At 29.6% G+C, this 14,239-nt stretch overlaps 1 protein-coding gene and 2 non-coding genes across 3 annotated transcripts; all 3 read right to left on the reverse strand.

Annotated features, from left to right (window-relative positions):
- Positions 1 to 1,377: 1,377 nt before the first annotated feature.
- Positions 1,378 to 1,471, reverse strand: LOC137808843 (small nucleolar RNA snoR118). Its single transcript, XR_011080742.1, has one exon. It is a non-coding gene; the product is annotated as a small nucleolar RNA snoR118 (small nucleolar RNA).
- Positions 1,472 to 1,573: 102 nt separating this feature from the next.
- Positions 1,574 to 1,646, reverse strand: LOC137808893 (small nucleolar RNA R66). The gene has a single exon (XR_011080766.1). It is a non-coding gene; the product is annotated as a small nucleolar RNA R66 (small nucleolar RNA).
- An 8,629-nt stretch (positions 1,647 to 10,275) lies between these two features.
- Positions 10,276 to 14,006, reverse strand: LOC137805523 (uncharacterized). The gene is made up of 7 exons (XM_068605463.1): positions 13,925 to 14,006; positions 12,774 to 13,556; positions 12,582 to 12,719; positions 12,384 to 12,530; positions 12,186 to 12,311; positions 11,132 to 11,199; positions 10,276 to 10,668 (listed from the first exon to the last, which is right to left on the reverse strand). Exons 1-7 carry the CDS (start codon positions 14,004 to 14,006, stop codon positions 10,276 to 10,278), a joined length of 1,737 nt encoding a protein of 578 aa, XP_068461564.1.
- Positions 14,007 to 14,239: the final 233 nt, after the last annotated feature.

Here is a 14,239-nt window from a genome sequence, read left to right on the forward strand (position 1 = left end):
TGAGGTTCTATCTGCGAATCCTTAGGATTGGGTGTGAATGTAATCTGGACAGTTTTTCTCCTTGCACCTGAGTAATATTAAATGAGTAAATATTTAAATTGGATTCTCAAATATGAATACGCAGATTTTAATTAAAATTTGTATAAATATATGCTTATTTTTTTTATATCAAATACTATGAAAAATTTGTATGCAAGAATCTATTACTCAGCAAACTCATTTCAATTGGTATTTGCTCTTTTAATAAATAAAAAATTGTATCAATTAAATTCAAAAAAATATAAAATAATGAAGTTTGGATGATAATGTAGATATTAAAAAATTATTAAACATAATTAGGTGTCTATAGAAAATGTGGCATAAGAGGATTTTTCGACATAAAATCCATTTGCGTGGGTTGCTCCATTAGAGTTCTTTGTTGCTGCATTTAGGATGTAGTTTGGATTTTAGTATCAGAACCATTCTTCTTGAGTCCAACGTAATTTGGTAAATGGCTTTTGGAGGCAAGATTAAAACTGCCTGATTTGGTAAAAGCATTTTTCTGCATAATGTTTTTTCTGTATTGGAGTATTTCAGCGTATATCTTATCTCATACTGCTACTTAAGGTATCAGGTAAAAGCATTTTTCTGCATAATGTTTTTTTCTGTATTGGAGTATTTCATCGTATATCTTATCTTATACTGCTACTTCAGGTATCAGTAGGTAGATCTTTTATACAATGCAGTGCCAGCTGGATATTCATCAGGATAATTGTACAATGTATAATGATGTTTCATGTAACTGTTTTTTGATGATATTTCCTTTTCTGATATAAAATTATTTTATAATATTGGGTAGAGGAATTCGTAGTCCAAATCTCATTAACTCCAGCTGGTAGACTTATAATGTCAATAATCATTTTTCCTTTCCCCCAATATGCAGGATTTAGGGTTTATAATGTCAATAATCATTTTTCCTTTTCCCAATATGCAAATATTTATTACATTAGTATATTTTTTTTCTATATTCTTTCATATCTTTACAAAATAAGAACGGGCGTTCTTTCATTTTGAAAGAGGCCAAAACCGTGATATTCAAATATAATTAATCAATATGAAAAAAAAAATTGAGTACATTCTTTTGAAAACAAAAGAAAAATCACAAAACCCACTTTTTTTTTACACTCTCATAGTATAATATTATTATTTTAATAGTTACTCATATTTCTAAATTACAAAAATTTACTTTTAATTATATTTTTTTTTGTAAAAATTATCACAATGAATGAATGTATAGAACTTTCTCGTTGTGAAGGTATAATTTGTCCAACAAAAAAAGCATAAAACTTTAAAAACCCAAATACATTGTTAAAAAACAAAAATATAAAGTGAAAGAAATAGTCAGACATAGCTTTCTAGGCTAGCATAATGCATCAGTATAGCAGTCCATTATCGGAACTGCTCAGAGCCCAGTGCATATTTCATCCTCCAGATCTATTTTCACTTTTCCTATTACTCTTCCAAATTACAATCATACATATCCAACAACAACACCCCCAAAAAAACTGAACACATGTTTCAAGTTTTGGATGGAATCCTCAGCAGTATGCTTATAGTTGTCATCAAATTAGACAATCAGGTCTCAAAGATTTCATGCCATCATTGGATCCCACAACCCTAGACTCAAAAATAAAATCAAAATACCATAAGTAATATGTAAAAATAAAACTACATGAAAACAAAACTTTTTGGAAGATTGAAAACCGAAAAAGGTGATTTGGCAGTTCAATAATTCACTGCGCCTGGATTGAACAAACGAAGGCGAAGCGACTCAACATTCCTGCGAAAAATCTACGCCTCTTTCATCATTGATTAGGAGATAACCCATGAGACATGATCAATGAATCAAAAGAATCTCAAGAGGCAAATGAAAAACGGAAAAAAAAAAAAGGTAAGAAGATTTCAAAGACTTGGCCGTTCGCAGAGTAGCTTGGAATTACAGAAAGGAGGGTTCTCTTCAACCTGTGAGATGTAAAACAGGCCTCTGGCTCTGACTTATATAACGGGAATATTAGAATTAGGGTTTTTACTCTTACTGAAAAGACTAAATACCCCTCCTTATTTTTTTGAATTACGGCTTTGCACTTTGTGTCTTTCTCTTTTTATTGGTCCAACCAAAAGCCCTAGGAAGCCTCATTCTTTTTCTTTTTGAACCTCCATACATTTCTTTTGTACACTGTATCTTCATAGATATGAATTTTCTTTTCATAGGTTTTAAAAAGTATCTATTAAGATCGCATAATCTGGAAAAAAAAAATTAAAATTCGAAATTGTGCAATTTTCTCCATAAAATAATAAGTGAATGGTCACTAATATTGTGTTGGATGCTCGCCACCCCTTCCTTTAAAGTTGAACTCTACCATCTAAGTTTTTTTTAAAAAGAAAAACGATTTTGGAATTATGTAATCCTCAAATTAAAAATAACTTTTAGATTATTCAATTTGAAAAACATGATTTTCAGATTAAGCTAACAATGACAAAATAGGAATTCTAATGTTTATTGCAGAATAAATGTACGGTGGTGCCGGAAGAAATTCTCAAACTTTGAACTGGTTTGTCCATTTTGGATTCTAGCCCATAATAATTTATATATTTGCCCATTCAATTTAGAGAAATTTGAACAGGATATAATTATTTAAAACTTAAAATGAGTTATAAAAAAAATCAAACTTTGGTTGGCCCGTCGATTTTGTTTTTCCACCACAACTTAATAATTTTTAAATAGTTCATTGGATAATTTAGATTTTTGTTGATGATTATAATTTTTTTCTATGATCCACTGGTATTCTAAGATCGTGTCCTAAGCTAATCAAATATTGTTTCCATAAAGAATTGAACTTCACTTTAGTATAAATTATTTATATATATTTGATCATAACTTCTAATTTGAAACCATAAGTATATTTTATATCAATTCAAGTTTTTAAAATATTGTTTCATAATCAATTTTGCGATGATTATAAAGATGGAATAATTGAAATCTCCATATAATAGCAAGTTTAACAAATATAAATCATTTATTGTTTATTTTTTATGTAATATTTTTTCTCGTGTTTTGGATTAAAAAGTAATCTTATCTGTAGGAGTGTGATGGTGATTTAAGAAGAAATCAAACCCATTTTTTCAATTTATAACGATTTAAATATATTCTTTATTTTTGTACTGTAACATGAATTTGGTTATTGTTCGGATTCAAACTTTAAATCAATCATATTTGTAATTTGAAAATAATTAAAATAGGTTATTTTGTATGAGATTGATTCAATTTAAAGTTTCATTTCATCAACTTATTTATTGTAGTTATAGTGGACATCCATTTGCATCAAAATAATAATGAATTTTAAAAAAAAATCTTTAAAAGAAATTAACAATCATTTCACATAAAAAAAACTAATTTCAATTATTTTTATATTATAAATATATGGATGAATTAAAGTTTAAAAAATATAAAAAGAAAAAATTAATTTTATATTATAGTAGATGAACACATTTAACCTATTTATAATTATTCCGAAAAATATAAAATATATAATTAGTGTGTCTACATATTATATTTGATAGTATAAAGTGTATAATTAGTATGTCATCGACATATTATATTTGGTAGTATAAAGTGTATAATTAGTGTCTCATCGACAAAGTATAAAGTGTGTGATGGACATATTGTATTTGGTATTTGAAGATTTAAATGTTCTTATGTTTCCGTATATAAAAATGTGTGTCACTCAACATGTCTTATACTACACATCATCTGTAAAAAAACATATTTTTTTCTCAGGAATCAATAATTAATATTTTTTTTCAAACTGATATTAGTGGTAATTGAAACACTAAAATATTTAATGCAAGACATATACCTTAATTAATTTAAAGTTTTATTGACCAGAAATTGTGAAATGTCAATTTGCATATTTATACTTGTACACCCAAGAGGCATATTATTTCTAATGCTCCAAAAACTATATATCTATATATATATATATATATATATATATATATATATTTGTAAATTTATATAATGAAAAATCTACTTACCACAAATACACTGTGAGGAATACATTATATAAACAATATTTATAGTTACTAACTTACTAACTTTTTAATTATATATATATATATATAAGATATTCATTTATTTAAAAAATTAGTGAAATAACTTACTATTAATCTTAATTTTTATTTATTTGGAATTGATTGTTCAGATTAATTAAATAATAGGTGCAATTAATTAATTTTTAGAAAATCATTAATATATTTTTTATAAATTCTCTCTCTTTTCTCTTTATTAGTATATATTTAATAGTTATTATACTATGAAAAAGAATAGTACCAAAATCTTCCTTATTTAGGAATGGACACTTCATACAAAAATTAATTTTACGAAAGATCTTACTTTATTTTATAAAAAAAATATGTATATATATTAACTATTATACAGTAACATTATAATTATTCTAAAATTTAATTCTAATAATATTATAATTAAATATATTTGGATGTACGTATTTATAACGTTAACATTTGATACTAGTTATAATAATTAAATATAAAATTTTAATATAATGTTATGAGCTTATTAAATTCATTAACTTATGTCATTTTTTATATTTTAAATAATTTTATAATAATATAAATTTAAATTTTTTAATAATTTAAATTTAAATTTTTTAATAATTTAAATTTATATTTTTTAATTATAGATAATTATATAATAAATAATAAAACATATTATTACAAAGTGAACTTTAAGTGTAACTCAATCCCATAAAATCGGTTCATGAGATAAGGTTTGCACCCACTTATATATAATGAAATATTTTCGTCGACGTGGATTTCCAACACATATATTTATACCATTAATTTTTAAATAAATAATTTTAATTTCTATTAGGCATGCATTATAAATAATATAACTATATTTAAATATTTATTTAAAATATAATTTTAATTAAAATATAGATTTGTTTAGTATTTTTTTACAGGATCAAAATTAAAGAAAATATTTATTTTTTATTTAAACTAATTCAATAGGAACTTTTTTTCTTTTATTTTAATTAAATATATAATATAATATTACTTTTTTATTATTTTTCAAAATTAATAAATATAGTATTTTATTTATAGTTTTTTGTAATAGATTACTATACTTGTAAATAATTAAGTAAAAAATGTATATAAATATATGTTTTATTCTTTATTATATAATTATCTATACAAAAAAACTGATTAATAATTAAAATCAATAAATTTTAGATTATTAAAAAATAAACATAAATAAATACTACAGACGTTAATAATTTTAATTAACTGATAACATTGTATTAAACTTTCATGTTTAATTATTTTAAATAATATTATCTAATTATAATATTATTATAATTAAATTTTAAAATAATTATAAAATCTATGGATTTTATAAAATAAAGTCAGATCTGTTTTAAATATGATTTTTTATCTACAGTGTAATTTCACCTCAACTAAGATTTTCATAATATTCTCGTCATAATTAAATAATAATTAATAAATACATATTAATGAAGAGGGGAGAGTGTTACAACTTACCATGTAAATAAATAAAAAACAGGTAAGTCCCTTTCACCATTTTTTTTTCTTTCTTCTTTCTCTCTCCATCTTTTCAACCCTTTCCTTTTCTTTTCATTTCCCATTCCATACATCATTTACTTTAGAATCTGATCGTACCATGTTATAGCTGACCCGATCAAATTTTTAAACATAATAAGTTCATTTTTACTTTAAAAATCATTTATTATTTGTTTGTTCAGAATTTAGTCATCAATCTTGGTGGGGTCAGTTTAGAAGAGTAATTTTCTCAACTTATTCTATTATATACTGAATTTCTGGTTTATTTGGATAACTTGCAATAGACCTTTAAATCTTGAAACTTATCCATACTGAGAGGATAAAATTTTAGAAGTTGCTTGGAAAGCAAGCTTTAAGATGAGGGAAGTTAACTTTAATTTTTAACATCTTAGGCTAGAAGATCTGAATATAGAGAGGACATGGTCTTGATATTCAATTCTGGATGTAGTGTGTTATATATTGTGTTGTTTGTTTATATATTATTTAAACTTGTAGAAATGTTAGATTTTGATGGTTTAGTATTTAAGTGTTGTTTTCTATGTTAAATAGACTTTTGAATGTTATGGATCGCATTTTGAATGATATTGTATGATGAAAATGGTATAAATACATTTAGGATAATGTATGGACTAATGTTTCTTTGTAAATTAGTATTGATGCCTATGTGGCAACAAAGATCTCTGAGTTTCACTGACGATCTAAGTCACATAAACTAAGATATCAGGTTGTGAGAAGTTGACGGGGGAGTTCATGCACACCGTGACATATGGGTTGTATTAAAATTACCATGATCCTTTCTCTTGGATTCATTGGTAATCTTTGGATCAGGTGTTAGTCTCTAGTAGGACTTACTTAATACGGGTCTTCTGTAAGACGTGAGTTGTTATTATGTTTGTTAAATATCTTGGATGTGTAAATCTATGTGAGATCTACGTGATTGTTTTATGTTGGGATTTGAAGAAAATTGAATAATTGAGAAATTGATCCATGTAATTTGGTTTTCTCTTTTAATTTAATTGTGTGTATTGTAAAATTTTATTTTCACTAGCTTACCCTTGTTTTTCTTGTTGTATTGTGAACTGCGATGATTGTACTATGTACACGAGCAGATGATCATACATGTGTTGGAGGGTTTGGAAGGCTTTAGGATGTTGTTTTGAAACTTGTATTGTAAATATTTATATTTCTATAAGCTTTAATTATGTATTAGGAATGTTTTGAAAAACTTTAAGCTTGTATAGAAATAAGTAGAACTTGTATTCTAGTAGTTAGATGTTTTTTAGGGTGTTACATTTAATGGTATCAGAGCGGATCATCCTTAAAATAACATGAGGGTAGTGGGTTTATTTTGTTTCTCCTGCGTGTAGATTTTTGTTTAAGTCTAGCCTCAAGACTTTAGTTAAAAGTTTCCAATAAGGTGTTTGACAAAGTTTTTTTCTTGAAATCTTGTTTGTGTTTGAGTCAAATTAGTTGTTATGAATAAAGGTGAAAGTATTAAGAATGAAAAGAATCTTGATATAGTGATGAGGGTGCACACTCATGACTATATCAAAATGATTTTCTACCTTAATTCTAAATAATTATAGTACATTTTAGAGATAAGTGTTGATTGGTTTTTACCTGTTTTGTGTGATTACTTCTTTTAAGTTAATTTGTCTTAAAGATGTAGTTGGAAATTTTTAGTAATTTCTAACCCAATTCTTTATGTGCTTAATAGATGACATGTAGACCATTCACTCTCCTCCACCAGTAGATGTGTCCAACTTAACTCGGGCAATAAAGATGATGGGTCTTGCAACAACAAAGTGCTACTATGGCACAACAACATCAGGCCGTCCTTCATCAATTAGAAACAACTAGATTACCAACAGAAGCATCTCAGCTTCATCAGCAACCCCATACCTTTAGTTTGAAGGATTTTCTGAGACACAATTCACCCAAATTTAATGTAAAGGTAAATCCAGATGAAGCAGACCAGTGGGTGAGAGACATAAAAAGAATCTTTGAAGCTACTCAATGCCCTGAAGAGAGAAAGTTATCTTATGCCATTTATATGCTTATTGAAGAAACTGACTTTTGATGGATAGGTATGAAGCAGATGATGGAGGACAAAGAAGAAATTGTCACTTGGGAGAGTTTCAAAGTAAGATCCCTGTAGATGATGAAATTTGGTTTTCTCTTTTGATTTCATTGTGTATGTTATAAAATTTTATTTTTACTAGCTTACCCTTACTTTTCTTGTTGTGCTGTGAATTGCGATGACTGAGTAGATGATCATACCGTGTTGGAGGGTCGGGAAGGCTTTAAGATGTTGTTTTAAAAGTTATATTGTAAATATTCTCTATAAACTCTAATAATGTATTAGGAATGTTTTGAGAAACTCTAAGCTTGTATAGAAATATGTAGAACTTGTATTCTAATATTTCGATGTATTTTTGGAGTGTTACAAAGATAAAATTGTAATACTAAAAAAAACCATCCTAAAAAAGATGTTAGTGATTTCCTAATAAAGAACTAAAGTATTTATTATCTAATTAATCTAAACAGTTAATTTAAAAAATTATTTGTGAAAATTGCGCTTATACTGTGTTTATTGTGTGAGGATTCAAAATTTCTTGTTTTCAGTAATTTGAGTGGATTGACGAGTGTGTGGAAAAACAGAAAAAAAAATTTAAAAATCAATTCATCAATGTGCATGAAGAAAAGTGAAGCAATGATACGAGTTATTTTACATTAATATTCTTCATTATTTTATTTAAATAAAACATTAAATAATTTAGAATTTATATTTATATTAAATTTAAATAATTTAGGAATTTTATTTATTTCAATTTTTTATTTAAATATAACATTAAATAATTAAATAATTTTATTTATTTTATATTTTTATTTAATAAAAAATTAAATAATTTAGAATTTATACTTATTTAGGATTTTGAATAATTTAAAAGTTTAATTTATTTTAGATTTTATTTAAATAGTACATTAAATAATTTAAAATTTGTATTTATTTAAAATTTTGAATAATTTAATAATTATTTTTCTTTCATATTTCTTAAATACGTCATTAAATAATTTAGATTTGTATTTAGTTATACAAATTTTATTTGTATAATTACCTTATTGTTCTCGACATTTGGGATCAATATTCAATTTAGTATCATGATTTAAAAAAAAAATCAATTTGGTCCCTTTGTTTTTTAAAAAGTACTCAAATTGGTCCTTTATGTTAAGTTCCACCTAACGACGTCAAGTGCGGCTTTTGAGACAGAGAAAAATGTTGATGTGGACTGTCAATTTAAAGACACATCAGATTGGGTGTTATGTGAGGTGACAAGTGGAGGGGTTTGGTAGAGATTAGTAAAGTTTGGGGGTTAGAGTTTCTTGTACTTGTTAACGTTTTTGGATGGTGGTCTGCGAACGAATATGAGGGTCATTTATGGAGGTGGTTTGATTCTAGGGTGTGTGTTGGAGGTTGTGGTGGAGTTTGATTTTGTGGATTCATTGGTGAAAGGAAGGAGTTGGCTTTTGTGATTCGTTCTTGGATTCGTTGTTGTTTAGTGTTTCCTTGAGTGAGAATGTTTGGCTATAAGTCTACATTTGCATCATCATGCACCTGTAATCGGAAGGAAGTGCAGAACTAGTCTAATTGTAGCCATGGTGGTGGGAGCAAGACCATATTGGTTGCTCCCATTTGCGATTGTGGGAAATTTGCGGTTTTGAGAACAACACCAACTGTCAAAAATGGTGGGAGGCAATTTTGGGGGTGTTCATAGTATAAGGTGAGATGTATTGAACTGTGTTTATGAAAAAATATGCATTGTTATTGATTATTTAGGTTAACGTTTTGTTCAATACATAGTAGGAGTGGCGTAAGCATGGATGCAATTTCTTCAGAGGATGCATTGAAGACATTGGGATGACAAAGATGTAATTATTGCTAGACAAAGAAACAAGATTTATAGTTTGGAAAAACGTCTCAAGGTGTCAAGAAAGTGGATTAAGATGTAGTCAGTAGGGTTGTTTGTTGTTGTTGTTGTAATAAACATTGTCAATTTGACTATGTTCTTAAAATTCCCATGACGTATGTGTTTCTTTTGGGATTATGATTGAATGAGTTAATGTAATATGTATTAGTGTGTTGAGTCAATGTGTTGAGGTTATCCCGAAATTGTAATTTTTATTTTAGTATCAAGTAATGCAAAATAAATTTTAATGAACCAAATATTTGAAGTAATGTGTTCTATAATATTTCAATATCAAGTAAACCAAAATGAATTTTTAATTTGTATTTCAGTATCAAGTAATGTGTTGTATAATATAAAATTTAACCATGAAAGAAATGAAGTAAGAAAAGTCATTTGTAATGAACCAAACTTAATTATCATACAACCTGATAACATCAATGTACTGCGAAAATTACCAAATACATTGGCGACATGAACCTAAATTGTCATTCCAAAATACATTAATAGGAGCCTATAATAATTGTTTTTTCAAAATAAGCAGTTATAAACTGAAATCAGTAGGTTCCAAAAGCAGTCATGGCTTCCAAAACTGCCCTCTCCTGGACTGTAACTTAAGCTTAAGCCTCGTGTTGGGTCTGCCAAATTTTGCACTTGATCTTGTTGTCCTTCAAGTTGGATGAGATGGTTGTGAATCTTTTGGTTGAGTAGTGGGAGATGGTGGAGGAGGTTGGGTTGGAGCTGCCCGACATGGAGCTTGCTGAGATGGCCCTGGGTCAAATGGACCTGCCTCACTTAGAGGTTGTTGAGATGGTTTTTTGGTGCAGGACTTTCTGGTGTGGCCAAACTTATGACAGATCCCACATTTTTTCTTTAATCTAGTTTGGCCTAACTGAATCTTGTTCTTCATTACCTCCCATTCTTCCAACCTTCTCTTCTGTTTTGGTCTTCCAAGCATTTTCTTTTTGGAAGGTGGCACAACATCTGGCATTTCAGTTTTCTCCCACACTTGTTCACCGTTCTCTAGATAGATAATTGAGTTGTACACCTCTGCATATATTTCCTACTTGAACCAAAATGAAATGAAGTTAACTGCATCCACATTCACAAATCATTGCACATAATGCATGACAACAAGGTATTGCAATCAACATCCATTTCCGACAGTTGTAGTCATGTATTTCCAAGTTAATCGCAATTTTTTCTCCAATAATAGAGATATGCCTCACTTAGAATAAGTGATGTGCGGAGGTGTTGTGATCATCCAATTTGTTAGAAATATCTAACAACTAACACAATAACTTTTTAAAATACCATATGAATGTTGCCATCTAACTTGGGTATCCAATATCAAGTTTGATTTGCTTCCTTTTGTAATCTGCTTAAAATCTTTGGACATATTGATCCTTCAAACGAGGCAATTTTCAATATGTTCTTTGCCCATATCTGCATTATATAAGTCCTGATATCTTCTACCATGGTAATGATAGGTTTTGCACGTACAGCTAGAAGCACACTATTAAAACCTTCACAAATAGTGTTAACAAGTGAGTCACATTTTGGAGTGAATGTGAACCTTGATCTAGACCATAACCTAGCAAAGGAAAACAAACATTAGTTAAATACTTCAAAAATACAGGTGAGTACAACTATGTGCTTTATGAATACTTGCTTGGGAGGTAGTGAAATTAGATGTTTGAAAGTCTGATTATTGACTTCCTTTACAGCCTTCATCTCCATCCCCCATGTTTGGGGATATGTGTTGCTGACTACCCTCCACATTAAGGATTTCAATTTTTTTTGAAGTTCGAGTACTGGTGCCGAACACAAAAGCATTAGACAACTGTAGGTATTAGATCTCGAATGACAGACAACAAACCCTGTGAAAGGTCATATATAATACTTAAATGAAAAATATACACAAACCAATAATGGACAACAAAGAAAATACTTGGTCAGACATGAAAGTGATGCCTACACATACTTCTACACCCCAATATCTTCAATTAAAAGCTGCAAAAATCAGCTCCAAGAATCCTTACATTCAACCCTAACCACAACATATACCAGTGGTAACATTTGATCGTTTGGATCCCTCCCAACTGCTATCAACATAAAAGCCTTTTAAGAAGCACACATCCAAAACAATTATGGGTCTACAAGATATAAAGGTATCCTTGCAGGCTTTTAAGAAAACATAAAATTTGTTAAACACTTTGAACCCATTCATGTCTTCAACTTTTACTTTCACTGTGAAATTCGGAGCGCAACAGCTCATGTGCATAGTCATAAATTCATTTGTACTACTCCTAAAATGAACCATGGACATTCTCCAATGCCATAGCCATTACCCGTTGAGCTTTTGACTAACTTATGTCGATGTTCCATTTTTTAACAGCTTTATTCCTTACATCATTACTTCTCATTTTTGGATTCTGACTTAAAGAAGACTCCAACCTCCCACTCAACCATTTAGTACTCAACAAATTAACCTTAAATTGCCTAACACAGGTATGTACATCATTTATTTTTCTTAACTGCCAACATCTTGTTTAGGGTAAGTACCCACATTATGCATACCATTGACAATGTCCTTGGGCTCCACTACAGCATACACAAACTCTTGTATTATCATTTTTACTAATGTCATTTTCCTCCCTGAATGGACAGCATAAGCTCTGATGGTATCTTTAAATGCTTCATTGTCTGTAAAATAGGTACCCAGATCCTAGGAAAAATTTGCCATGCTCTTCGGCATTTGAAAGGATGGAAATTTACCACCAGTACTAATATCCTCCTCACCATCTTCAACTTCGTCCATGTTGTCTAACTCCTCTGATTCCCACTTTGTATCTGACAACCCTCTGTCATGCACAACTGTTCCTTTACTTTCATCGTCATCAACACCCAAATTCTGCAAATCATCTGTAGAATTTGGTTCTAAACCTTCTATGAGATTATTTGTCTACCTTTTACTTCTGCGCCTCTGCCTACTCTCAGAAGCCCTCAATTCTTCAACCTCAACAAATGTCTCACCCTCACCTTCACCCTTATCTCTAGTACCCTCACCATCACCCTTGTCTCTAGTACCCTTACTCTGAACTTGAATTTTACCTTCAATAAATTCAACTTCCCTTAATCAAGAAGAATCTTTTGACATATACCCACCATCATGGTCACATTCCATCTCCTCTTGCTCACCAATATCCTCACCATCATCATCTTCAACATCACCTTCCACACCAACACGAAATTCCTCATCATCATCATCTTCCTCAACCACACCTTCCACACCATCATGCTCACCAATATCCTCACCACCATCATCCTCAACATCACCTTTCAAACTAGCATGAAATTCCTCCTCCTCGTCATCATCTTCCTCAACCACACCATCCACACCATCATGCTCACCAACATCCTCACCACCATCATCCTCACTATCACCTTCCACACCATCAAGTTTCTCATCAACACTAAATTCCTCCTCTTCATTATCTTCCTCAACATCACCTTTCACACCATTATCTTCCGGATTATCATCAACATCATCTTCCACACCATCAACATCACCAACACCATCTTCCACACCGTAAGGCTCACTAACATCATCTTCACCCTCAACCTCACACTCAAATCCATCACCTAAAACCAACATAACTTTTGCCTCTGATACAACGTGCATTAAAAATAAGTGAACTTCAAAATATGTATTTGCAACTTTTAGCGTATCTATTGCACCACCATCACCAACCATAAGCTGCAATCTAGTCTCCAACACTTCACAACCTCCACGTGAATGCCACATCTCATGTATTGTTAAAAATCCCATCTCTTTTACAATGCCAACTATTTCAAAGTAACTCCATGTATCAGAAGCACATGACCATGTTGATGTATCACCACCAACATATTTTCCATCAGAAAATGTCCCACTATAATGACCACAAGCTGAAAAAAACCTTTTGACATGATATGGAGTTTATAACAGATATCCCTGTAAAATATACATGTGGCTACATATATCAAACAAATTACAAACCAGTCCTTCATTTAATTATGTCAGAAACCAAATGTTGGACCACACACAATTTTTTTTTTTTTTGCATATGGTGGGACCCTACATCATAAACTACTCTATAAATGTTCTCTTAAAGTAATCAAATACAGAATATACAACATATAAAATAAAGAAATCAATTAAACAACATTTAAAGACCCCATAATCATTGAACCAACACAAAGTAAATGAAAAATTCCTAACCTTAGAAAGGAGCAAACACAAAACTGCACCATGTTCAACAATTATTGCACCTCACAAAATCGTTGTCCCACGCAATCGTACTTCACGGGATCACACTTCACCAATGTTGAACTATAACCCCAATCGTCCAAACTCATTGGTTACCATACTGATTGCAATTAAAAAATCCTAACCCCAATCGCTCACTCATTGATTGCAATTCAAAAAACCATAATCCCCAATGTTCATTTTTACTAATTTGTTAATCCACTCCACTTGTCACCTCACACAACACTCAATCTCACTTCTCTCTGCTACATAAGCAACACTTATCGCCGTTGGGTGAGACTTAAAAAAAAGACCAATTTGAGTACTTTTTAAAAAACAAAGG

This window comes from Phaseolus vulgaris, chromosome 3 (assembly GCF_000499845.2).
Source record: "Phaseolus vulgaris cultivar G19833 chromosome 3, P. vulgaris v2.0, whole genome shotgun sequence".
Taxonomy (NCBI): domain Eukaryota; kingdom Viridiplantae; phylum Streptophyta; class Magnoliopsida; order Fabales; family Fabaceae; genus Phaseolus; species Phaseolus vulgaris.

Bases quoted from the DNA above. Each gene is read 5' to 3' on its own strand.
- LOC137805523 (XM_068605463.1), bottom strand. From the start codon at position 14,006: ATGAGTTTGGACGATTGGGGTTATAGTTCAACATTGGTGAAGTGTGAT. The intron at 12,312-12,383 runs GTAAATTTCCAT...CCTATTTTACAG, and splicing joins GGAGGATATTAGTACTGGTG to ACAATGAAGCATTTAAAGAT. The intron at 10,669-11,131 runs GTTTTAATAGTG...TGGTTCAAGTAG, and splicing joins TGTTAACACTATTTGTGAAG to GAAATATATGCAGAGGTGTA.